This window comes from Watersipora subatra, chromosome 1 (assembly GCF_963576615.1).
Source record: "Watersipora subatra chromosome 1, tzWatSuba1.1, whole genome shotgun sequence".
Lineage (NCBI taxonomy): Eukaryota > Metazoa > Bryozoa > Gymnolaemata > Cheilostomatida > Watersiporidae > Watersipora > Watersipora subatra.
Window position 1 is genome coordinate 11914617 of NC_088708.1, and position 24340 is coordinate 11938956.

Sequence of the window (24340 nt, forward strand, 5' to 3'; positions counted from 1 at the left end):
GGCGTAATCGGCGGATTATCTGTGGATGAGTCATCGGATTAGCGGGGGATGAGTCATCCGATTGAACGCGGATTATCGCGGGATTAGTCGGGGGAATCGTCGCGGATTAGTCGGGCGAATCGTCGCCGATTATCGGTGGAATAGTGGGGGTGAATATCTGGGACATCGAGGGCTGGATGGTTTTCCGGAGTGGATCTCGCGGATTATCGAGGAGAGCGAGAGATTACCTAGCGGATGAGTGAGGGGGTTAATATCTGGGACACCGAGGGGTTGATTTTCCGGAGATTGTTATATATTTGAAACATTGAATATATATGAGAAAGTGTTTATGTACAAAGTTATTTTTTGAAGAATTGATGATTTTGTAATGTTGAAGCTCTTGAATGGTTAAGAATTTTAAGGAATTTTATTTTTCGAATTTTTTTTTTTGTATTTTTTTGTATGTAAGATTGAAATTTGTTGGAGAAATTAATATGTTGAATGAAAGATCAGTTTTATTACAAAATTATTCACTTTAAAAGATATATTTATACTACATCGTAGTATTCGCGAGTATTGTGAGATGTTACTAGCCCCTTGTATATAATGATACCCGGATAATTCTCTTTCAACGAAAGGGCATATCTCGAAGGCATCGTCTTCATAAATTCTGAAATTATCCATCACTGTTATGGATCCACTACTTTTTTAAAGATAATGTATAAATTGATGAAGTATTATTAGTTAGTGTTGATTGTTACTGAAGCTTCTGAGGAGTCAACTTCCAATAGTATGAATATCGACAATATTTCTGAAAGAACTCCCCAATTGAATATGAAACAAAGACAGTGTAGAAGACCAACCAAGTCTAGATTGAACAGAACTACGTCATTACGAAGATCATCAAAAAAAAGTTCGGTAGTAAAGCGGTTATTCGAATCCAAGGAAAATTATATGGAAGGAGATGAGAAAATTACGTCACCTATTGCAACAGTTTTTAAATCCGAGGAAATGCAAGAACCATGGAAATGGATTGATCTAAAAGTTTTGGATATTCCAGCTTCGTTAGAAGTAATACAAGCAAATAAGTCTGAAGAAAATGACAATTGTGAGATTGCGTTGCAATTCTTCGTTGAACGTAAGGGAGAGCGTGTGGCATTATGTTCGATCATCGAACCTCAAAAGTATAACATTCCCTCATCATTTCAATGGTTGACACCAGCTCTCATGATATTGGATCGAAGTGAGATTTACATGAACTCTAAGTCTTCATCAGGATTAAAACTTTTCACGATTGACGGAGCGTGCAATCTGAAGGAATTCAGAGAGAAATTAAACAAAGATTATAAACTCTGTATATCAAGACAGTAATTAGTTAAGGAAATGTTATTATGATTAAATTTTATATAGTTTATTTGATGATATATCATAGGAATTTAAACTTACTATCAATAGATATATTATTGAATAAAAGTTTTGTATATAAAAATGCTAAAACATAATATAAAAAAAGACTATTGAATATTGAATATCATTCAACCCCAATTTTCTTCTTCTTTCATTGACGAAAGAGAATGAACTGTCTACAATCAAAACATACATTATTTTTAGTGAGATATAGTAAAAGTAAGACATACAGACAGATTAGATCATTCATTCAAACTAAAAAACAAATATAATGTAATACTTACTGAAGAAGAAGATCCATCCTTTTTCTGAATGGAATCTTCCTGTTGAGATACGGGAGCCTGCAATTGCAATGATTACAGTCAGGATGGTTTACTATAACCTTGTTGAGATAGTAGACTCTACATTCACAATGGACTCCAACTTAAATTGTAAATTTCAATTGCATTACTCATCGAATCATAGAATGATATGCAAGATGTAATGCAGACAGAATAGGATATGCATTCAACTAGAGTAGGACATACAGACAATAAGAAAAACAAATATGTTACATCACATAGTCAGACTAGGACACACAGACAGAGGAGGATATTCAGTTAAAACAAAGAAATAAATATAATGTGCTACTTACTGAAGATTCAAATTTATAAACCCTTCTCCGAAAAGGTCTATATTTAGTTCGCTGATACCCAGGATCCTACAATTGCAATGATTATAGTCAGAGTAGAATACGCAGACAAATTAAAACACAGTCAGGTCTTACTTTGAATTTCAATTCCAACATCTTTTGTTTTAAAGTGAAGTTATACAAATATTAATTACTGTTTTCACAGACTGTTACTCATTTTAACATTCCTACATACCAATTGGAGTGAATTTTGTTGAATGTATTTGATCTTTAGTTACATGTTTTATCATTATACAACGATATTAGACGAAATAAATATAATGTAATACTTACTTTTAAAGTCAATGTAACATCGAAGTTACAAAATAATTCTTCTCTTTGTCGCTGCATGACCAATGATTTCTACAATAATTTCCAAATTACTTTGTATAATTTAATTGTTTCATTTAAGCAAACCCTATAATTCGAAATATATTTAATATGTAGTTTATATTCTCAAGTTTCCTTTAACCCTTTCACTGCCGAGCATGTACAAATTTGGGTATTTGCCAAGTACCAGCCATTTTACCGAAAATTGCCGATATTGCTTCATGATATGTAAACAGTATTTTTTCCAATTTCAATCTCTATTCAGAACAATTTTGTTACATATTTTAATTTGCTAACATTGTAGCCATCATTGCTATGCAAAAATTCAACGAATCTATACTTTGTGCGATGATAAAGCTGTGTGATGCTATGATCGATGCGAAGCTAAAACGATCTTCCGTGTTTCTTACTCTCACAAAATTATTACTTTCACTACTCTCAGAGACAGTGCTGCTGCTTTAACTATCTGTATAATCACGAAAATCTGAATCTGAAATGGCTATAATGCCATCAACATTACTAATTACCTGTTTTCTGACTCGCGCGCGGTAATTAATGAACTCACACAAAAAATGTTCGTTATAAAATTAGAAGTTCTCTAACAAAAGTTTGAAATTGATTCGTTACTTTAGGTTAATTTTATAGACAAATCTTCAGACAACACTGTCAATTTCATAAAAGTCTGAAAGACCGTGGGTTATGCTGTCAACGAATAATAAAATGAGGTAACTACGCAATGGTTGGGAAAGTCGCATTAATGCGTCTACGGCAGTCGTCCCACGAAAACGCATTTATGCGTCTACGGCAGTGAAAGGGTTAATCAAAAATATAATTTAGTAAAATATTATAATGTAATACTTACTTTCTTTTGAAGCTTGATCTTGTTTCGAAAAGCCTTCTGTTTTTCAGGATCTACCTCTCTACCCCAAGGGCAGTAGCCCCATATCTCCACACACGTGTCGATGCAATTTGTCTGAGTTAGGAGTCTATCCACGTTTTTGTCTCGAGCACACATTGTAAACTATTATAAATAAAATGAGATGAAAAACTTATTCTTTCTCGTTGCTTATATAGTAAGTAGAAGCAATGTTATGGTTCATTAAATTTGTGTAATTTATGTTCACGAAATTGTAAAATCAGCTAAACAGTTTTCGCGAAATTCACTTTCGCGAAATTCAATTTCGCGAAAGTTGACTATATAATATATATGTGTAATTTCGCGAAATCCAATTTCGCGAAATCCAATTTCGCGAAATTCACTTTCGCGAAATTCAATTTTGCGAAAGTTGACTATATAATATATATAATGTGTAATTTCGCGAAATTCACTTTCGCGAAAGTTGACTATATAATATATATAATGTGTAATTTCGCGAAATCCAATTTCGCGAAATTCACTTTCGCGAAATTCAATTTCGCGAAAGTTGACTATATAATATATATAATGTGTAATTTCGCGAAATTCACTTTCGCGAAATTCAATTTCGCGAAAGATGACTATATAATATATATATAATGTGTAATTTCGCGAAATTCACTTTCGCGAAATTCAATTTCGCGAAAATCTGTTTACTATTTTCGCTTCATTGATTCTGTTGGATACGCCACTATTCTTCAATACTCTGTATAAGAAGCTTGCTCAGTGTAATTTTCCTTTTCATCACTTAGTCCTGCTCCTGATGCCTACTTATATACAGATTGAGATTTTGGGGCAATCGAGCGTTGATACCATAAGGCTTGTATGCTTCAGCTAGAATTCTGTTAGCCGGCTACTCGCGATTAAGTTCGTTGAGTGTCGCTGTGTTCAGGCTGTCGTGTGGACAAGCGCCTTGGCAATCGACCTGAGTGTTTTCCTAGGCTTGCCTATGGAATTCTCCTGTTTGGTTTGGCTTAACCATTCCATAACAGTCTCTTGCCCAGTAAATAGAGGGATGAGCAAAAAAAAAAGAAGGCCCAATGGACAGATGGAGGAATTGTACTAAGGTAGGTATAGGTAAGTATTCGTTTTGAAGAGAATATAAAGAAAATGAATATATGTATTGTTTTGAATAAATGTAGTATGTATCATTTATTCTCTCAAAGATTGATGAATGATAACAGGGTTCTCTTTACCAAAAGTATTTTGTCATGATTTTATCGAAAGATTGTGTATTATATATCACTTCACAGTCTTTTCCATATTTTGAAGATATCAGTTAGAATGTGATGCTAGCAAGTCTACTAGTTTAATTTAATTAAAGGATCCATGGGTGCTTTACCGCTTCATGGAATAATTCTCAATATACTGATTACTCATGATGATCTCTCACAGTGCAATCAGGAGTGTTAATAAAGTACTGAGAATAAGTATATGTACAATTATTATAAAGTGTAGTAAGAGATCATCAGGTGTGTTAATAAAGTACAGAGAATAAGTATGTGTACAATTATTATAAAGTGTAGTAAGAGATCATCAGGAGTGTTAATAAAGTACTGAGAATAAGTATGTGTACAATTATTATAAAGTGCTGTAAGAGTTCATCAAGAGTGTTAATAAAATACAGATATTAAGTATATGTACAATTATTATAAAGTGCTGTAAGAGATCATTAGGGGTGTTAATAAAGTACAGAGAATAAGTATATGTACAATTATTATAAAGTGCTGTAAGAGATCATCAGGTGTGTTAACAAAGTACAGATAATAAGTATGTGTACAATTATTATAAAGTGTAGTAAGAGATCATCAAGAGTGTTAATAAAGTACAGAGAATAAGTATGTGTACAATTATTCTAAATTGCTGTAAGAGATCATCAGGAGTGTTAATAAAGTACTGAGAATAAGTATATGTACAATTATTATAAAGTGCTGTAAGAGAACATCAAGAGTGTTAATAAAGTACTGAGAATAAGTATATGTACAATTATTATAAAGTGCTGTAAGAGATCATCAGGAGTGTTAATAAAGTACAGAGAATAAGTATATGTACAATTATTATAAAGTGCTGTAAGAGATCATCAAGAGTGTTAATAAAGTACAGAGAATAAGTATATGTACAATTATTATAAAGTGCTGTAAGAGATCATCAGGAGTGTTAATAAAGTACAGAGAATAAGTATATGTACAATTATTATAAAGTGCTGTAAGAGATCATCAGGAGTGTTAATAAAGTACAGAGAATAAGTATATGTACAATTATTATAAAGTGCTGTAAGAGATCATCAAGAGTGTTAATAAAGTACTGAGAATAAGTATATGTACAATTATTATAAAGTGCTGTAAGAGATCATCAGGAGTGTTAATAAAGTACAGAGAATAAGTATGTGTACAATTATTATAAAGTGTAGTAAAAGTCCATCAAGAGTGTTAATAAAATACAGAGAATAAGTATATGTACAATTATTATAAAGTGTAGTAAGAGATCATCAAGAGTGTTAATAAAGTACAGAGAATAAGTATGTGTACAATTATTCTAAAGTGCTGTAAAAGATCATCAGGAGTGTTAATAAAGTACTGAGAATAAGTATGTGTACAATTATTATAAAGTGCTGTAAGAGATCATCAAGAGTGTTAATAAAGTACAGAGAATAAGTATATGTACAATTATTATAAAGTGCTGTCAGAGATCATCAGGAGTGTTAATAAAGTACAGAGAATAAGTATATGTACAATTATTATAAAGTGCTGTAAAAGATCATCAAGAGTGTTAATAAAGTACAGAGAATAAGTATATGTACAATTATTATAAAGTGCTGTCAGAGATCATCAGGAGTGTTAATAAAGTACAGAGAATAAGTATATGTCCAATTATTATAAAGTGTAGTAAGAGATCATCAGGAGTGTTATTAAAGTACAGATAATAAGTATATGTACAATTATTATAAAGTGCTGTAAGAGTTCATCAAGAGTGTTAATAAAGTACAGATATTAAGTATATGTACAATTATTATAAAGTGCTGTAAGAGATCATCAAGAGTGTTAATAAAGTACAGAGAATAAGTATGTGTACAATTATTATAAAGTGTAGTAAAAGTCCATCAAGAGTGTTAATAAAATACAGAGAATAAGTATGTGTACAATTATTATAAAGTGCTGTAAGAGATCATCAAGAGTGTTAATAAAGTACAGAGAATAAGTATGTGTACAATTATTCTAAAGTGCTGTAAAAGATCATCAGGAGTGTTAATAAAGTACTGAGAATAAGTATGTGTACAATTATTATAAAGTGCTGTAAGAGATCATCAGGAGTATTAATAAAGTACAGAGAATAAGTATATGTACAATTATTATAAAGTGCTGTAAAAGATCATCAAGAGTGTTAATAAAGTACAGAGAATAAGTATATGTACAATTATTATAAAGTGCTGTCAGAGATCATCAGGAGTGTTAATAAAGTACAGAGAATAAGTATATGTACAATTATTATAAAGTGCTGTAAGAGATCATTAGGGGTGTTAATAAAGTACAGAGAATAAGTATATGTACAATTATTATAAAGTGCTGTAAGAGATCACCAGGTGTGTTAACAAAGTACAGATAATAAGTATGTGTACAATTATTATAAAGTGTAGTAAGAGATCATCAAGAGTGTTAATAAAGTACAGAGAATAAGTATGTGTACAATTATTATAAAGTGCTGTAAGAGATCACCAGGTGTGTTAACAAAGTACAGAGAATAAGTATGTGTACAATTATTATAAAGTGTAGTAAGAGATCATCAGGTGTGTTAATAAAGTACTGAGAATAAGTATATGTACAGTTATTATAAAGTGCTGTAAGAGATCATCAGGTGTGTTAATAAAGTACAGAGAATAAGTATATGTATAATTATTATAAAGTGCTGTAAGAGATCATTAGGAGTGTTAATAAAGTACTGAGAATAAGTATTTGTACAATTATTATAAAGTGCTGTAAGAGATCATCAGGTGTGTTAATAAAGTACAGAGAATAAGTATATGTACAATTATTATAAAGTACTGATAAAGATTGTACATGAACATTTTCTTATGTATATATTCAATGTTTCATTTATACTATATTATCTTTATTGTGTCCTATCTACTTGAATATTTTCATACATTTCAAGTTAAACATAAACTATTTTATTTTTATTGAAACAAAATGATGATGGAAATAATGAATAATACATATAAATATATCTTTTAAAGTGAATAATTTTGTAATAAAACTGATCTTTCATTCAACATATTAATTTCTCCAACAAATTTCAATCTTACATACAAAAAAATACAAAAAAAAAACCGAAAATAAATTCCTTAAAATTCTTAACCATTCAAGAGCTTCAACATTACAAAATCATCAAATCTTCAAAAAATAACTTTGTACATAAACACTTTCTCATATATATTCAATGTTTCAAATATATAACAATCTCCGGAAAATCATCCCCTCGGTGTCCCAGATATTAACCCCCTCACTCATCCGCTAGGTAATCTCTCGCTCTCCTCGATAATCCGCGAGATCCACTCCGGAAAACCATCCAGCCCTCGATGTCCCAGATATTCACCCCCACTATTCCACCGATAATCGGCGACGATTCGCCCGACTAATCCGCGACGATTCCCCCGACTAATCCCGCGATAATCCGCGTTCAATCGGATGACTCATCCCCCGCTAATCCGATGACTCATCCACAGATAATCCGCCGATTACGCCAGGAGCGGATCCGTAACCCCTCGAATTCAACCCCCTACTCTACACCACAATTTCCCCCCAAACCCCAACATCTCATTCAACTCCACACGATTCAATCTACACCCCTAGCCAATTTAATTCACAACCCCCTTTTTCTATCCCCCCGCTGGATCCGTCACTTTTATGTGTAGATCTGCTCTCTATATACTACTCCTGTCACTAATAAGTGGTACATTCCTGTCACTAATAAGTGGTACATACCTGTCACTAATAAGTGGTACATACTTGTCACTAATAAGTGGTACATACCTGTCACTAATAAGTGGTACATTTCTGTCACTAATAAGTGGTACATTTCTGTCACTAATAAGTGGTACATTCCTGTCACTAATAAGTGGTACATTTCTGTCACTATTAAGTGGTACTTACCTGTCACTAACGAAACAACATGCCTTCCGCTAGGTCACTATAAATATTTTGTTTCAAAACCCTGTCTGGTTCCAGAGAAACAGCGTCATGAACACCGATCTGATTAGAAACTAAAGTATGTGTCTCTGCATGCATTACAGACAATTCCCACAGTGAACGAATTCATGTATTGTTGTTGTTGTTGTGACAGTAGTGGAGTCTCTCACATGTAAATTTTTTGATTCGAATTGAAAATCTACGTGCGGGTTTTTGATTGAAACTAAAATAAGTCTTCAATAATGCCAGCTTTTCTGCTAGTAGTTTTAATAAAGTCAATTTTGCAAAAGTGCTTTTAAATTCTCTCGCGCACCCAAAGATGTAAATTTAACAAAATATCAAAATTAATTCTTTTTTGTTATAAGGTGCTTGATAACCATTAATTCACTCCTATGCGTTTTGATAAACTTGGAGTTATCCTCCGCATACAACCGTCATCTATATGTGACAGACTCTCGTGATTACTCTATTGGTGAACAATAAAGTATACATAGCATACACCAAAGGCTATTTACATCAGGGAAGTGTTTGTTTCTTGTAGCCAAAATGTATTACAATATTGATTTAGATCTCACGCCATGTATTATAATGTTGCATATTTAACCAAGCGCTTAACCGCTATTGATGGACTCAACTCAGGTATTGTGAACCCTCCAGATTCTCAGTCATATCTAAAACTATCAAAAGCACTAAAAATCTTTCCTGTTTGGATTAGACCTGGTCGATGTACAAAAAACAAAAATTTGCTTAATTGTGCTAAAATCTATATTAAAATACTCTTTAAGCAGTTTAAGTGCTGTTGAAAAATATATTTAGGAAGAACCTGTGCTGTGCTCCTATGTTCTGACTCTTAAGGCTTTTTTATTGTAGCACACCTAAAACTGTAAAAAATGTTGTTGGACTGAGTTCTGATAATGATTCTCATGAGTTATTCATAGACACCTACAGCTATGGTCCTACCTTTTACTAATTAGGCTATACACGTAAATATGTATTTTCTTTGGCATTGTCTGTTGCATTCATATTAGGAGTTGTGTTCTCTTTATACTAATCATCCATTGCATACATCACCAGCAGCATTACATGACAACTGTACACTGTTGTACATCTATATTAATACTGCAATCACAAACACTCGCCTCTCACTTATTCTAGCATACATTTTCAGGGTTGAGGCTCCAGATAAATGCCACTCATATGGTGCTCACACTGACATTGGCTGCAATGACAAAAGCCCAAAACCGATACCAAAAACTAAGGCCCTACAAGAGTCAGAAAACCATCAGACAGCTCTGACCAATTTAGCGATCATAGTTCAAAGAGCATGTGAGATTCCATAAGGCAGGGTGCTTGTAATATCCATTTTATTTAATAGAATATTTGATATTTGGAAAGTATTTTAATGCTTTTAAATAGTTTAAACTAACTTGAAGACTGGCTGTTGCATAAATAAAATACCATAAATGAAATTCATAAAATAAAGAACTATTCTTGAGCAAAGAAAATCATGCGACCTCACTGCAGTGTGTACGTCCATCCTTTGTTTATCATCAGTTTACAGTTGTGAGTTGTCTGACCCTTTTCTGTTGCATTTCATGCATTTAGCGAAATGAAAAGGAAGATTAGCTTTGATGCTTTGATATAGAAAGCCTCCTTGGTCCAGCATAGCTTTTGGCTTTTTGCTGCAGACGCGAAGCTTTCTATGCACTCTTCGTCTCAACGCTGGAGGGCAGTCTGAGGGGTGCTTGATGTTCTCATCGGAAGAGCAAGGATTAGTGCTGAGTGATGCCCAGGTGTGGCACTTCTTGTCAAGAGGGCACCAGCGACAATGGGTAAAAGGAAACCACGAGTTCTTGTGAACACAGTCTTGACATGTCTTCTTGTCTATACAGTCCGTGTGGAACCCAGCACACAGGAGAAGGCAGAGAAGAATCAAAGATGAAATTTGTTCTACAGCCATGTTCAAAGTAATGACAAGGTGAAGCACCAGCGTAGTAGTGACTCTGCGCACAGATAATGTTGGAGTGATAAACACAACATTAAGTTAGTGGTTTTATCCGGCCCTTCCCAAATCTTTAAACAGGTTGAGATAATCTCAGCACACATGAAAGAAGAGCCTTGCATTGTTTCATCTGCTACTTCCTCTAGTATTTGTGTCAATCTCTGCCTGACACGTTGGCAATAGCTATACAATTGTTCCAGTACGACTAACAGATAAGGTACATAGACTCATATCAGCCTGCTACTTTAAATAGAGACATACATTTTAACCCAAATCTTGCTAGACAGTGAGTAACTGCTATGTGTGACTGTTTTTGCTGACAGAAATAATGTTCTTTTGACAAACCAGAAGTCCATGACCCTAAAAAGTACTAAGTAAAAGGCGCTGCTGTTGAGATTGCAGCATAGTGTCTAGAGACTACATATATGCTATATTGTACGGTGCCTTACGCTTGACTATTACAAAGCAACTTTGACCTAGCAAAGATGCTGTATACATCGTACTTGTAGCTGAAGAATGGGATGGGAGGGGAGAGTTTTATGTATGACCCAGAGGCTACACTCTGCCTTACTCATGCTCAACTCCTGGTGACTTTTGGAAGGCGATCATACATAGATAGCATCCCTTTGAACCATCATCACTGTAGTTTTTATATCTAACAGTATTTTGGCAGTCTAGGGCAGTGTGGGAGATCATCAGATGTAATACCTACATGTTTATCCTTCAATATGGCAGGGTGGTCTAGCAGCGCAGGTGGTAGAGCGACTGGCTGCATAAGGAAATATCTGAGATTGCTTCTTATGAAAGGAATCTGTTTTTTAACTTCGGACTTCGGTCTGAGAACATGGGTCTCTTATTATCATCATTGTCTGTAGCATTGGCTGAGGTGACTTAATTGAGCGCTTTAACTTGTATATAGGACAAGTTGAACTTTTTTTATCAGCAGGGTTGAAGCCAAGTCTTTGATCATAGACTAGTAGTTTGACGAGCTCTGTACTTTGAGACCTGTATTTACATGTTTCCTAATTATTTTAACAAAAATGACTTTTCCTATATATTGTTATTGTATATCTGATGACTAGCACAGAGATAAGATAAAAATTACCATCAGACAAGTTTGACAGTTCCACTGCTTCATCCTCTCTAGGGCAGGTTTTATCAAAAAATACCTTCTCGACTTGATAAATATTTTTTATTAAGCCAACTGACTCATAACATTAATTAGTATTGCAAAGTCTTTTAAGCTTTTTTCAAAAGAGATCAGATGTATACATAAGCCTAGTAGTGTCAAGCCTTTTCTGTATAAATTTTTGATCTCGCGTTTTTTATACCACATGGCAATACCTTTCCTTTTGTTTTTTGTTGTAGCACAATTTTTTACAGAGAAAATGTTTTACAGTAAAACATTTTTTCTGTAAAAATGATTATGGCATACCCATCTCCTCTAGAATGGTGGTGCCAAAGTACTGTAGATTAGTGCATTAGTCTCAGTGAGGGATTTCAGTGCTAGGCTGATATCTTCTAGCAGCTTCTTAGGTACGGCCTTGCTGACTCTTCCAAATGGTACTCTCCTTTCATAGTCAGCGGATGAGATCTTGTTAAAGATTTTGCATCTATGCTCTTTTACCCTCGGGTCAAGGGTATCAAGTTCAGGGTGTATCTCTTCATCAACAGATGAGTCAACACAAGGCGTTATGTGTGTCCCTTTTATGTGTTTAGGCACACATTTCTCATTGTTGTAGGTCACTTCGGTCACCTGTCATCTGGTTTCATTTATCTCAAGTTCCGATACCTTCTGTATTGTGCCTACGTTGCTTCTCTGTGCAACAAGTCGCTCAGCAGTCGGAAGCATTTCAGGGCGCATCCCTATCAACACTTCGCATCTTCTCCATGTAGCCCTATTTCTGTGGTTCACTCTTAAAGTATTACTGCGGGAGGTTTATGTTATCAGTCCGAGTCTATTTTATCTGTTTTGACCCAGTAGCCCATTTGTCACTGCCTAAAGCCTGGTTCCCATATACGTCGCAAAGCACCGGCGACAGCACTGCAGGCTATTAGCGGTGAAATGTTGCGTTGTACCGCCCGTAGTTGCCGGCAGCAACGCAACTGTTTAGCGCTGTTCAAATTTTGCAAAAGGCTGCAGGTAAAATCTTCCCAAAATGCGCTGTACGGGTAAAGGTCACCATTATAGAAACGGCATGGCGAGCGAACATTTAATTTGATTACGCAATTATGTTAACGATGTTATTAACGATGTGGCTTTTATGTGAACAGATGCCGCAAGCGTTTTGCTGCGCATGTTACCGCCAGAGTCTCGCAATCGATATGGGAACCAGGCTTTAGCCTAGTACACCTCCTGCATTACAGCATTAGTTTTTTTTCTCTCATCATCAAAGCCATAAACCGCATACTAGCAATAACCTTGTTTAGGCATCGCCAGAAAAGTGCAGCAGGTGTCGATCTACCTAGGAATCTCATGGTTACCATGCAGATGCCCTACCAACTGCGCTACCTGTCCTATATAAGATGGACTGGGGAAGCCATCAAGGAAACCAACTTACCAACTTGCAAGCTGCCACTTTGCCCACTCTATGCCCCACTCTATGCATTTCCACCAAAATATGTGGGAATGCATAGACAACCATTTTACGCAGACAAACAGACAGACAATGACCAAGTGGGATTTAGTATAATATAGATGTTGTTTATCAGCCGAATCTGTTTGTGTGACACTTATGACAGGAGGATTGCATGTGATAGGAATCGTGATCTGATCATCTCCTGATCATAATTTACTACACCTGCTCTCTGATTGGTCCATTGTGAGTGCCAGGCACTCTAACGCTGGCAATAGATGTTTTAGTCTGTCAACGCTCTTTCAAGCTCTATGCAAGTAGAATTCTGCCACCTCTACAAAGGCTCTATCGACAAAGATGCGAAGTCTGATTGCATTCATCGCTGTCGCCTTGCTGCTGACTCAGATACCAGATGCCAACAGTCTTTGTATCACTAAGCGAAGCTGTTCTGATTGTGTCAATAGCAGGACGTGGTACCCTTTAGCCAACTGCCGCTGGTGCCCAGTCACCCAGAAATGCCACTCATATGGATCCATCTTCAATGAGTGTGTCTACCACGCTAATATTAAACAACTACAAGATTGCTATAACGAGGAGGACAATTAACTTCTTTATTCTACCTAATCAGTCCAGACTGGTCTGACAATGTTCTTATCTTCATCACCACAGCAAGCAAATGCTACTAATTACTCCTCAACAGTGCTGCCAGTGGTTGACACTCAGGCCACAATTTGGCACAACTCTTGAAGACAAATCAAACATAGGAACTATGGCGTTCTATACTAGTCGTGCGACCTTGAGCAAGGTTCACCTGCAAAGACTGAGCAGTTTATCTTGTCTATGTCAACTATTATACAATTTTAGCTATACTGGAGCTGTGTATTACAAACTGCCTCCAGTTAACCTCTTTTAATACTATAGTTTTCAGCTAAAATACTAACAGAAATTACATCATAAACTTGCCATCAGCTAATTTGATTTTTTTCTATCGCTGTTTGAGCAAATTTTATTGTCAAAATTGTTTAGGCTACTACTACTACTACCAAATACTGCTATTAACTATAATTACTAGCTTCTGCGACTGATACCAACTGCTATGAGCTGAGAGACATGAGTTGAAATATATAATATATACTCACTTGGACTCCATTGTATCCATTCGTGCTCATTCTCTCAAGTTCTGTCTGGGCACTCTATTACATACATTATGTTTATTATTGCCTTACATATGTTACGTGTGTTACACATTACATATGTTATATATTATTCATAATACATATTGTGTTGCGTATATAATAGGCGATATAATTATACGATGTTTCTATAGTATTATATACACATTCATACCATACAATTTGATTGGTTAACAAATTAATAAAAAATTGCATATTATGTATACTAGTACGCTTGGCAGTCCCTAGTTACTAGCACTGTGAGAGATCATCATGAGTAGTCAGTATAATTATCCCATGAAGTGGCGAGGGGCGCAGTACTGTAGTGGTCTGTAAAACAGAGTGGCCGAGTTCAATTTCAGTAAAAGTTCGTTTTTTCGCTAACACTGCTATCGCGACTTTGGGCAGACGGATGAACAAACAGGTCTTACTATGGTAAAACTATTATGCTACTTTTGTTATATTAGATTTTGTGTTTCAAGCTACATAAAACATATATTCTACAATGTATATACTGGTATATATTTTTCAATGCTTGTGGGTATGTGTGTATTTCTAGCTAGAGCTATTAAAATCTAGCTGATCTCGGAACCTCCGGTTCTCCAGTCCAACACTTTACCAATTCAGCCACGCAAGCTTGCTGTATTCATTATATGTCGCTATATGGGAGCAAATATGCTACCGCTCTCCGTCACGACGTAATATTATGGCATAACGTCATGAGAAGCATGAGAAGCAGTAGCCCTTACTAGTAAGCTTACTCAATCTATTCATTGGCAATGTGCCATGCTAATAGCAATTGGCAGGCAACTCTCATTTCCTTCCAATGTTTATAAGCTGATTTTTAATACCTGGGCAATGCAGGGTAGCACAGCTAGTATATCTGTATAACTAAAACTGATACCAGATATTTTCACGCCAAGCTCACTTCAAGTATAGACACTATCACATGAGTCTGTTGTCATATGAATTAACCTCCATGTATTTATGAACTACGGTAGTAGGCTGGCTGTGCAGGGCACTATGAGAAACCAGCATGTGTAATGAGTATCACCAATATCATTGCACAAGTTGAGTGATGCAGTAGGTAGTGCGCCTGTCTGCAAAACTGATTGTCGGGGTTTGATTCCTGCTGGATGCTTTTTTTTCTAGTCTCTAGGCATGGCTTTGGACAGTTGCACGGACACAACTCTTATTATAGTAAATATTAAGGCTGGATTGAGTGTCAGCCTAATGAAACAATAAACTTCCATGCTAGGGAGTTACATGAACCGGTCAGGACTCGACCGACTGGCTGGTTTTCAAACTTATTCCTTCAGCAACCACTAAACATTTTCAATGACACACAGTTGACACAAGAGAGAGATGAAAATGATTCATTGTAGGAAAAAGGTAGATAACCCTGAGCTACATGAAGATAAAACTTCTGCTTTACCGGTGAGCTGTTGTCACACCACATTCTGCTAAAACCAATTACCTCCAACTTAAAAAGAGCTCTATGCTATTCCTACAATGATAAAAAAGACTACCAAATACATTTAGAAAAAGTTTTATTTTTAATATATATTTAATATATTTTGCTACTTCAAATGCTCTATAAAAAGAACTTGAACAAAGTGAATTAACCGCTGATATGAATAAAGAAATGAAGGATTTACTGCTGTCCCTGACTTCCCTGCACATGAATATAAAGAAATGAAGGATTTACTGCTGTCCCTGACTTCCCTGCACATGAATATAAAGAAATGAAGGATTTACTGCTGTCCCTGACTTCCCTGCACATGAATATAAAGAAATGAAGGATTTACTGCTGTCCCTGACTTCCCTGCACATGAATATAAAGAAATGAAGGATTTACTGCTGTCCCTGACTTCCCTGCACATGAAATGTACCTTTAGTATGTTTTGATATTTTACTCATATTTTTAAAAAGTATATTCTCAAGATTGTTTCTAACTATTATTTATTATTATTCTATTGTCCATATAATTGATTTATTATGTAGTTGATTCAGTTTTTCCTTACATTGAAATGGGCTATGTTATAATAGTAATAAAATACATACAATTTTTGTAAAATGTTGGTTACTCCTCTGAACACAAATACCCTCCCTAATTTACTAACCTTATAAAACAACAGTTTTTCAACCACCATCATTTCTGCTAACTAAAATATGTATATAAATGACTTTTTAAAAGTCAGCATTTTAAAGAAATAATAAATAGCTACAAAATGACAAGATTGAAGAAGAAGGAAGATTTACATTAAATATCAATATTAATGTAAGAAATTCTAGTGGTACGATTAAGGTAAGACTTTTGAATAGGGTGATACAGTAGGTATCTAATAGCCAAAGATGGCGTCAAACATGAAGGACAAAAAAAACAAGTTTAATCATGCAAGTTTTTCACAGTATATCGTATTACACCTTTATAATGTTTCAGTGAGTGAGAGGCTGCTATTCTCGATTAATAACAGTTGCGAAGTGCAGCAGCAGGTGGCTGCAAGTGGCTGCTGCTAACTGTTCCCCTCTTTTTACCTACTTGCTAGTTTGTTTACAATGGCAGAGTCATATCTTTATCTATCTGGTACAGACTCTCTACAGTAAGCTGTTATTTATGCTGTACAAACAGTCTATTTCATTAGCATCATAGCAGTAGTTGAAAGATATTAGAAATTTTGTTGACAAGTAGCCATTATCCTTCGCATATTTCTGTTGGGGCAAAAAAAAACCAATTTTTATTACAACCGAATTTAATTAGATTTACATTGAAAACTACGTGATAAGTTTAATCTGAAAGAGTCGACCATAAAACATATTTATTACTCGATTTAACTCAAGCTATCTTTAAAAAGTTACATTTAGCAATCTTATTTTTTGAGATAAAAAACTAAAGTGATCATAATTTCAATATTAACATAAGTTTTTTAGATTTATATGAATTAAACGACATTCATATGACTAAAGGGTGTTTTTCTTCGTAACAATATATAACAGCAACAAAGTATTGCTACAGATTTATTGTATGCAGATACAAGTGACAGATACATTGATAGCATTATTTATAAATAATATATTTATACATGGAAGGAAATCTGAAACAAAAAATTTATAAATTTTCCATAATCTGTTAGGCAACTTACAGATTCACATTTATAAGACTTCATTAGGTTATTTGGTTTGACCAACTTTCCCAATTCCATCTCAAAATCAGTCCAAATCAAGGTGTTTACAAGTGCTGTAAAAGTACATATGGCTGTGGCATGATTGCTCACAAATGTTGGCAGCTTCTTATCCTCAGGGTCACTTGATTTATTTGACCTTTTTATTAAACAGTGGTGTGTGACTCCAAAAAAAGTTTAATCTCCACCTCTTGTCACTAGGAAAGCTAATATACAATGACATTGGATAAAAACACATTGAATTGATGTTTATTCAGACCCTGTAGATGTCATCTGATCAGTTTAATTTAATTGACTACTTACTCTGCTAGAGAATTGAATTAGGTATATCATAACACGTACTGTGATAGTTAGTACCACCATAGCTACATCCTAAATTATCTACAATATTACTATAACAGCTATAGCGGCCTGTGGCTAATGTAGGGTGTAATATGTAGTTGCTTAGCATATGATTCACGATGTTCTCTAGCTTTTAGCATCATGGTAGTAAAGTCACTGTTAATATATGGAAAGTATCGAAAGTTTATCCTGTTCTTCTCAAGCAAATTCACTTGAAAGCGAATGTGACAGAGACTTTTCTCATTTGCAGTTGGCAGGCCCGTATTCCTTGGGGCGGCTGGGCCGCCCCAAGTGTTTAGTGAGTTCGGTGACTGAGTACTATGAATTGCAGCCTTAGCTCATTCTCTTGGAATTTCCAACTACTAATAAAGCCTGGTTTTCATATGACAGCGCAATGATCATGCGCGGCCCAGTGATCGTGCGCAATGCATTTCTTGGGTTGCGATGCAGTGTTTCCATATCGCGCGTAGGCGCCATGCTTGCATTGGACAGGGTGGGTAATTTCCTTACTTTTTCGTAGGAGAGACCGATTTCTTCAGAAAAACAGCCCTCCATTGCGAAATTGCGCAATCATATGAAAACCAGGGTTACTCTTTAGTACGGGAGACCGATTTCTTCGAAAAACATCTTTCCATTTGAACTATGGGTATGGTTGAAAAGGTCGATTGGTGAATTGTGGGATACATCATCAGGCGCACCCATCGCAAGGATCCATTCTGTTGGATCCTTGCGATCAGCGTACGCACGTCGCGCGATCATCGTGCGTTGATGTTTCCATATCACAGCCGGCCTACGTACGACGTCGTGCGCCTTGCTGCGTGCCTTGCGTTGTCATATGGAAACCAGGCTTTACTAGCGTTCTAGCGCTAGCTGCGCTCTACATGTAGCTGCGCTCCAGCACAACTAGCGATGAGGCTCACTAATCTAGTATTGGTTTTGTCTACCACTAATGCAGTGAGTGAAAGATCATTTTCATTGAAGCAAATCAAAACATCGATTAGGAGCACTATGAGGCAGGCTCGTCTAAATAATCTTCTAATATTACACATATCTAAAGATGTTGAAATAGATACAGAATCAGTTGTGAAATTTTTCTGTCATGGATACATTGACAGAACAAGAGCTATTGCAATAAAAAAGTAATGCTCTTGTTCTTTCAATTTCCTTGACAGAAATCTGTAGTGTCATGAGTTTTATATCGTTTGTGGAATAAAGAAAATGTTTTGCCTACCATGAACCATGAGCAATATATTTATGTAGATTTTGATGCTTACAATTGATTGCATTTATGCATTCTTTGAGGGTTGTTAATGCTTAAAAGGTTCAGAGGTTCAGGGTGCTGTCCCCAAGCCCGTTGGGGGCTTACACTGCCCCCCAAACCCTCAAGTGTTCATAACTAGACGCCTAACATTTTCAGCCCCAACTTGCAACCATGGAATACAGGCCTGGCAGTTGATACTTTGAAAGTTCAACAGAACCCATAAGCAGATGCTAGCCGCCTTTACTAACCAGTAATACATGTACATATTTACGATTTGGCATTGGATGAGGTATTGGGTTATAAGGTGGGTGGTGATGTTGTGGTAAGTAATGAGATAGTAGACGAAGATGTAGTAGTTAATGTGGTAGGTGGTAAGTGATGAGGTGGTAGGTGATGAAGTGGTAGGTGATGAGGTGGTAGGTGATGAGACGAGAGGTGATGAGGTAGTAGGTGATGAGGTGGTAGGTGATGATATGGTAGGTGATGAGGCAAGAGGTGATGAGGTGGTAGGTGATGAGGCAAGAGGTGATGAGGTGGTAGGTGATGAGGTGGTAGGTGATGAGGTGGTAGGTGATGAGGTGGTAGGTGATGAGACGAGAGGTGATGAGGTAGTAGGTGATGAGGTGGTAGGTGATGAGGTGGTAGGTGATGAGGCAAGAGGTGATGAGGTGGTAGGTGATGAGGCAAGAGGTGATGAGGTGGTAGGTGATGAGGTGGTAGGTGATGAGGTGGTAGGTGATGAGGTGGTAGGTGATGAGGCGAGAGGGGATGAGGTGGCAGGTGATGAGGTGGTAGATGCTGATGTAGTAGGCGATGAGGCGGTAGGTGATGAGATGGTTGGCGATGATGTAGCAGGTGATAAAGGGACAGGAGAAGGAAGAGTCGATGCTATGAAGAGCTCATGGCACATTATTGGGGTTATATAAAACTCTTATTTACAGCAATGAGTTTGCAAAGTTCAATGTTTGCCAAGCAAGCACTGAAACACTTTAATTCATTATTAGGATTTATAAAAAAAAGGCTTGTTGAGGGTGAAATAAGTGGTCATAACTCTATGGCTCACAGATTGCAGCTTTTAATCATCACTCTATTGTTTCCAGATTGTAGCCTCCAGTCATCACTTTATGGTTCACAGATTGCAGCTTTCAATCATCACTCTATTGTTCCCAGATTGTAGTCTCCAGTCATCACTCTATGGTTCACAGATTGCAGTTTTCAATCATCACTCTATTGTTTCCAGATTGTAGCCTTCAGTCATCACTCTATGGTTCACAGATTGTACCCTCCAGTCATCACTCTATGGTTGACGACTACATACAAGCTAATCATCAAAGACGTCAGCCTAGATGGACTTGCTGTGAAACTGTCACCACATGACTCTGACCTTTAGGCAACATCTGTATAGACAGATCAGCTCTACTGATTGATAACAGAAAGTTGACTGCAAAGAACGTGACCCTTTATATTGCTGCTGCGTAGGCAAGCTATAACTAAATGACCCTTGAACAGGCACCTTGTTGATTAGCCTCAACTAGGGAGAAGAGAAAAGGGATGCATGCTGTTGCTCTTTTGTTTATAAAATAGCTTTTTGTGATTAACAGACAACCAAAGATCATCTCCTCCAAATCGATTAGTTTATTTGGCTATAAATACACCCTATTTCAAGTTAATATATTACAGTTAGTGTAGTTCCATATGATACCTAACCTATGTCAAAACTCGTCTTGCAATATTTGTACCAATATGAAAAGAGTTTGAATAAAAAAATTGAATAACTCATCGCAAACCTACTTATATAAATGACAAGTTTGTGCTTTCAAAAAAAATGTTCCATCATATGAACACTCGGAATAAGTTTTACTGCTGAACTCAGTATGATATGATGTGCTTATCGTATATTAGCTTTCCTAGTGACAAGGATTGGAAATTAAATATTTTTCTTGGAGTCACACGCCACTGTTTAATAAAAAGGTCAAATAGATCAGCTGACCCTGATGATAAGAACCTGCCAACATTTGTGAGCAATCATGCCACAGCCACACATACATTTACAGCAGTTGTAAACACCTTCATTGGTGGAATTGGGAAAGTTAGTCAGACCAAATAACCTAATGAAGTTTTATTAAGTAGAATCTGTAAGTTGTCAAGCAGGTTAATGAAGAAATTCTAAATTTTTTGTTTCAGATTTTCTTCCATATATAATTATATTAATTATAAATATTGCTATCAATGTATCAATCAGTTGTATTTTTCATTCCCAAAAATATGATTGCTAAATGTAACCTTTTAAAGATAGCTTGAGTTAAATCATGTAATAAATATGTTTATGGTCGACTCTTTCAGATTAAATTTATCACGTAGTTTTCAATGTAAATCTAATTATATTTAGTTGTAATTAAAATTGTTTTTTTTCAGGAAATTGAAAGTTATATGTCCAATAAGAATGGCTGAATAGATTTAAGAATTGAGAATAAAAATATGCTTGTAGCGACAAACAATTAAATGACTTAACTGTAAGCCCACGTATGCCAAGTTTTAATTTCGAGAAAACTTTTTGTTGATATTGTAAGGCGAAAAAGCATTGTTTCATAAATAGGGCAAAAATATCTTTATAACAGGGCATCGTAGCCTATGGGTGCACTGTATTAATTAATAATTTAACATGTGCAATCGTGAAAAGGACAGTATATGATAAGAGTGATGGAAATAATAAGAATGGCTTAGTCTTGTGGTTACTCAAGGTTGTTAGCAGACTTGTGATCTGAATGTCGTGAGTTCAAATCCAGTACGAAGGTGATTTTTCGGTGCTAATACTTTATCGCTATAGCTGGACTGATGAACGATACACGACAGACAAACGTTGAGATATATAGTCGAAAGGAAACAGTCATCTGTTTGGGTTGGGCCACTGGAAAATATGTTTGCATCTCACGATTACCTTTGTTTCGCTTTGCAAAAAAACACTTTTTTGTAGCTATTTCTTCTTCATGACGATCAGACTCATAACAGCCACGTAGGTTTCACCAATTGTAGATCAATGGATTTCCGATGACCATCTATTGGGTAATAGTGGTAGTGACGATGAATATTTATTTTTAACACATTCACAAGTAATTTGCTGATGTTCACATTCTTGTGAATGGTTTATGTAAGGCTGTCTATCTGAATTTGAATCTCTACTTAAATAATATTTGTTGGAGTCCCTCAATCAGCTAAAGTTCTTAATCTATTTGGCAATGCTGTCACGAAAAGCTGCCATACATTACACACAAATACCACAGTCAGGATACATCTGTGAGAAACAACAGGATAGATCCAGAAGCATATCAGATAGATTAGCCTTGGGTTAGCATGTGATGGCTGGTTTAGTCTGAGAATGTTCCAGAGAGTCCAACTTCTTAATGAGCCGTAGCACTCAATTGGGTATGAAATGAAACCATTATTTATTCTGAAAAAATGTGTTTTGTATTGAGCCATGAGTGAGTTTGGCTATTACTTCTTTGTAGCTCTTTGTAGGCGCAACTTCTCTCTGCATAAGTGTTTGTCTCCTGCCAGGAGCTTTGTTTTTTGTTTCACCAATTATATAACATTTGCATCAAACTCTTTGTGACATAAAGTAGTACTATGCTGAACGATTACGGATTGTCTTTGGTTCTTATAGCTAGTTTGCTTATATGTTTGCAGACAACGGTAGTAGCAGACAGCCATTGCCATGATATGACAAGCTGTCAGGAATGTGTCACCAAAGAAACTTGGGCTAAAGTGACAAACTGTCGATGGTGTCCATTTGATCAACGCTGCCATACTGTTGGAGCTCTGGTAACTAATCCTTGCTCATCGGAAATACACATCAAGCACGAATCGGACTGCCCAGACAGGCCACCAGTTCATGGCAGTTATGATGAGCAGGAAGCCTACCAACAGTTGCTTCTTTCTACGGTAGCGTACGCTGATGAACCTGTTAAATGCTGGACAAATATTAACCGCATTCGGTCAGATGTGGATTTTGAACTTGACCTGGTGAGTTTTATAGCCAACAAGTGTGAAGGACAGTTTTTTGACTACAAAGAGTGTGCTGTGCTCGTTGCTCTGTCTCACAGCAATCGCGCCATCTTCGTTTCTTTCAGAGGCACCTACGAGCTCACTCAGTTTATTGAACAGTCATTGAGCACTCTCTTTAAGCCAAAGTTAAAACTAGGTGATGGTCATGTTCAAGAATATTTTCTCGATGCTTACAGCAAGCTTAGCCCGTGTCTATCAAGTAAGATGGAATATCTGATGTCTCAGTATCCTAATTATACAGTTAAGTTTAGTGGCCACTCACTAGGTGGAGCTTTAGCCTCTATTGCTGCCTTTAAATTCATCCAAGAAGGAAGGTTGTCAAAAGACGAAGTAACACTCTACACGTATGGCATGCCTCGGGTTGGTGATAAACTCTACGCAGCTGAACATGACCGTAGGGTCGACAGCAGTTTCCGACTTGTTAACTACAAAGACTGTATTCCTCATTTTCCCATGTGTCGAGTGTCATGCTCCGCTCAAGGAGAAACTGGTCCATACCACCATCGTACTGAGGTCTTCTACGACACCAGCGACATGCAGTTAGAGTCGAACTATACAATCTGCCAGAGCAATGAAGATGTTGATTGCAGTCACAAGTATCAAGGACCAACTGCAACTTTTTGGCATATTAACAGCTGCATTCACCACCATCAGACTTACTTTGGCATTCGTGTTGGCGAGTATTGCAACCAACTGTTTGGTGAGAGCCCAAATATGTCATCCATCATTGACATACGTAGTGCTGACGGCTGCTACATCCTTAATATTTAATTATCCTTCAACCATATGCTGATACCGGTTAGTCTTTTTCTGTCAGCTCCATTTTTATACATTATCCTTTTCTTCTTTTCCACTTCCAGGTATGTGCCAAGTTTGAATAGCGTTTAAAATAATGTGTTTATTCTAATCAATCCAGAAAACTAAGTTTTTTAGCAGTTCTGTATTTTTAATGCCTGCAATAAGATTTGTAGCTGGTCTCTTTTCAGGATACATTCTTAGTCTTTTATTAAAATAAATAACTATTCATAGCTCTCAGCAGCTGCGGTTTGTGACCTTAACCTTTACCTGGCAGAATTCTGATGATTGCACTCTACGCATCTTGAAAGCAGCAACGATTTGGTGTCATTTCTCTCTCCGTACAAATTAGTTTCATGCAATCAAATATCTTAGCATCGTTTGAGGTAGCGAAAATGCTGATAAAATAAGGAACACAAAGAGGTATTAGCAGGGTTGGCTCGGTTTAAACCGAGTGGTTTAA

The 24340-nt window shown here is 36.2% G+C and overlaps 3 protein-coding genes across 4 annotated transcripts; 2 read left to right on the plus strand and 1 right to left on the minus strand.

The window, feature by feature from the left end:
- Positions 1-1434: 1434 nt before the first annotated feature.
- On the minus strand, positions 1435-3504 carry LOC137385363 (uncharacterized). 2 transcript variants are annotated; one of them, XM_068071811.1, is made up of 5 exons: positions 3249-3504; positions 2351-2419; positions 2021-2086; positions 1671-1727; positions 1435-1562 (listed from the first exon to the last, which is right to left on the minus strand). In XM_068071811.1, exons 1-5 carry the CDS (start codon positions 3399-3401, stop codon positions 1515-1517), a joined length of 393 nt encoding a protein of 130 aa, XP_067927912.1. In that variant the 5' UTR covers positions 3402-3504; the 3' UTR covers positions 1435-1514. The 2 variants fall into 2 exon arrangements, with proteins under 2 accessions (XP_067927912.1, XP_067927913.1); XM_068071812.1 differs by having other exon boundaries at positions 1498-1558.
- A 14730-nt stretch (positions 3505-18234) lies between these two features.
- Positions 18235-19946, plus strand: LOC137399917 (sperm acrosomal protein FSA-ACR.1-like). The gene is made up of 2 exons (XM_068086217.1): positions 18235-18252; positions 19389-19946. Exons 1-2 carry the CDS (start codon positions 18235-18237, stop codon positions 19944-19946), a joined length of 576 nt encoding a protein of 191 aa, XP_067942318.1.
- A 2407-nt stretch (positions 19947-22353) lies between these two features.
- LOC137410551 (lipase ZK262.3-like) lies at positions 22354-24087 on the plus strand. The gene is made up of 2 exons (XM_068095989.1): positions 22354-22443; positions 22705-24087. Exon 2 carries the CDS (start codon positions 22738-22740, stop codon positions 23851-23853), a length of 1116 nt encoding a protein of 371 aa, XP_067952090.1. The 5' UTR covers positions 22354-22443; positions 22705-22737; the 3' UTR covers positions 23854-24087.
- The last annotated feature ends 253 nt before the right edge of the window (positions 24088-24340 follow it).

What these genes read in the sequence shown, in the direction of transcription:
- LOC137410551 (XM_068095989.1), top strand. Translation starts at nt 22,738, where the DNA reads ATGACAAGCTGTCAGGAATGTGTCACCAAAGAAACTTGGGCTAAAGTG.
- LOC137385363 (XM_068071811.1), bottom strand. Translation starts at nt 3,401, where the DNA reads ATGTGTGCTCGAGACAAAAACGTGGATAGACTCCTAACTCAGACAAAT. An exon ending in AGATCAAGCTTCAAAAGAAA is followed by an intron (nt 2,420 to 3,248) that starts GTAAGTATTACA and finishes AAATTATTGTAG; the next exon opens with AAATCATTGGTCATGCAGCG. An exon ending in ATGTTACATTGACTTTAAAA is followed by an intron (nt 2,087 to 2,350) that starts GTAAGTATTACA and finishes TTGCAATTGTAG; the next exon opens with GATCCTGGGTATCAGCGAAC.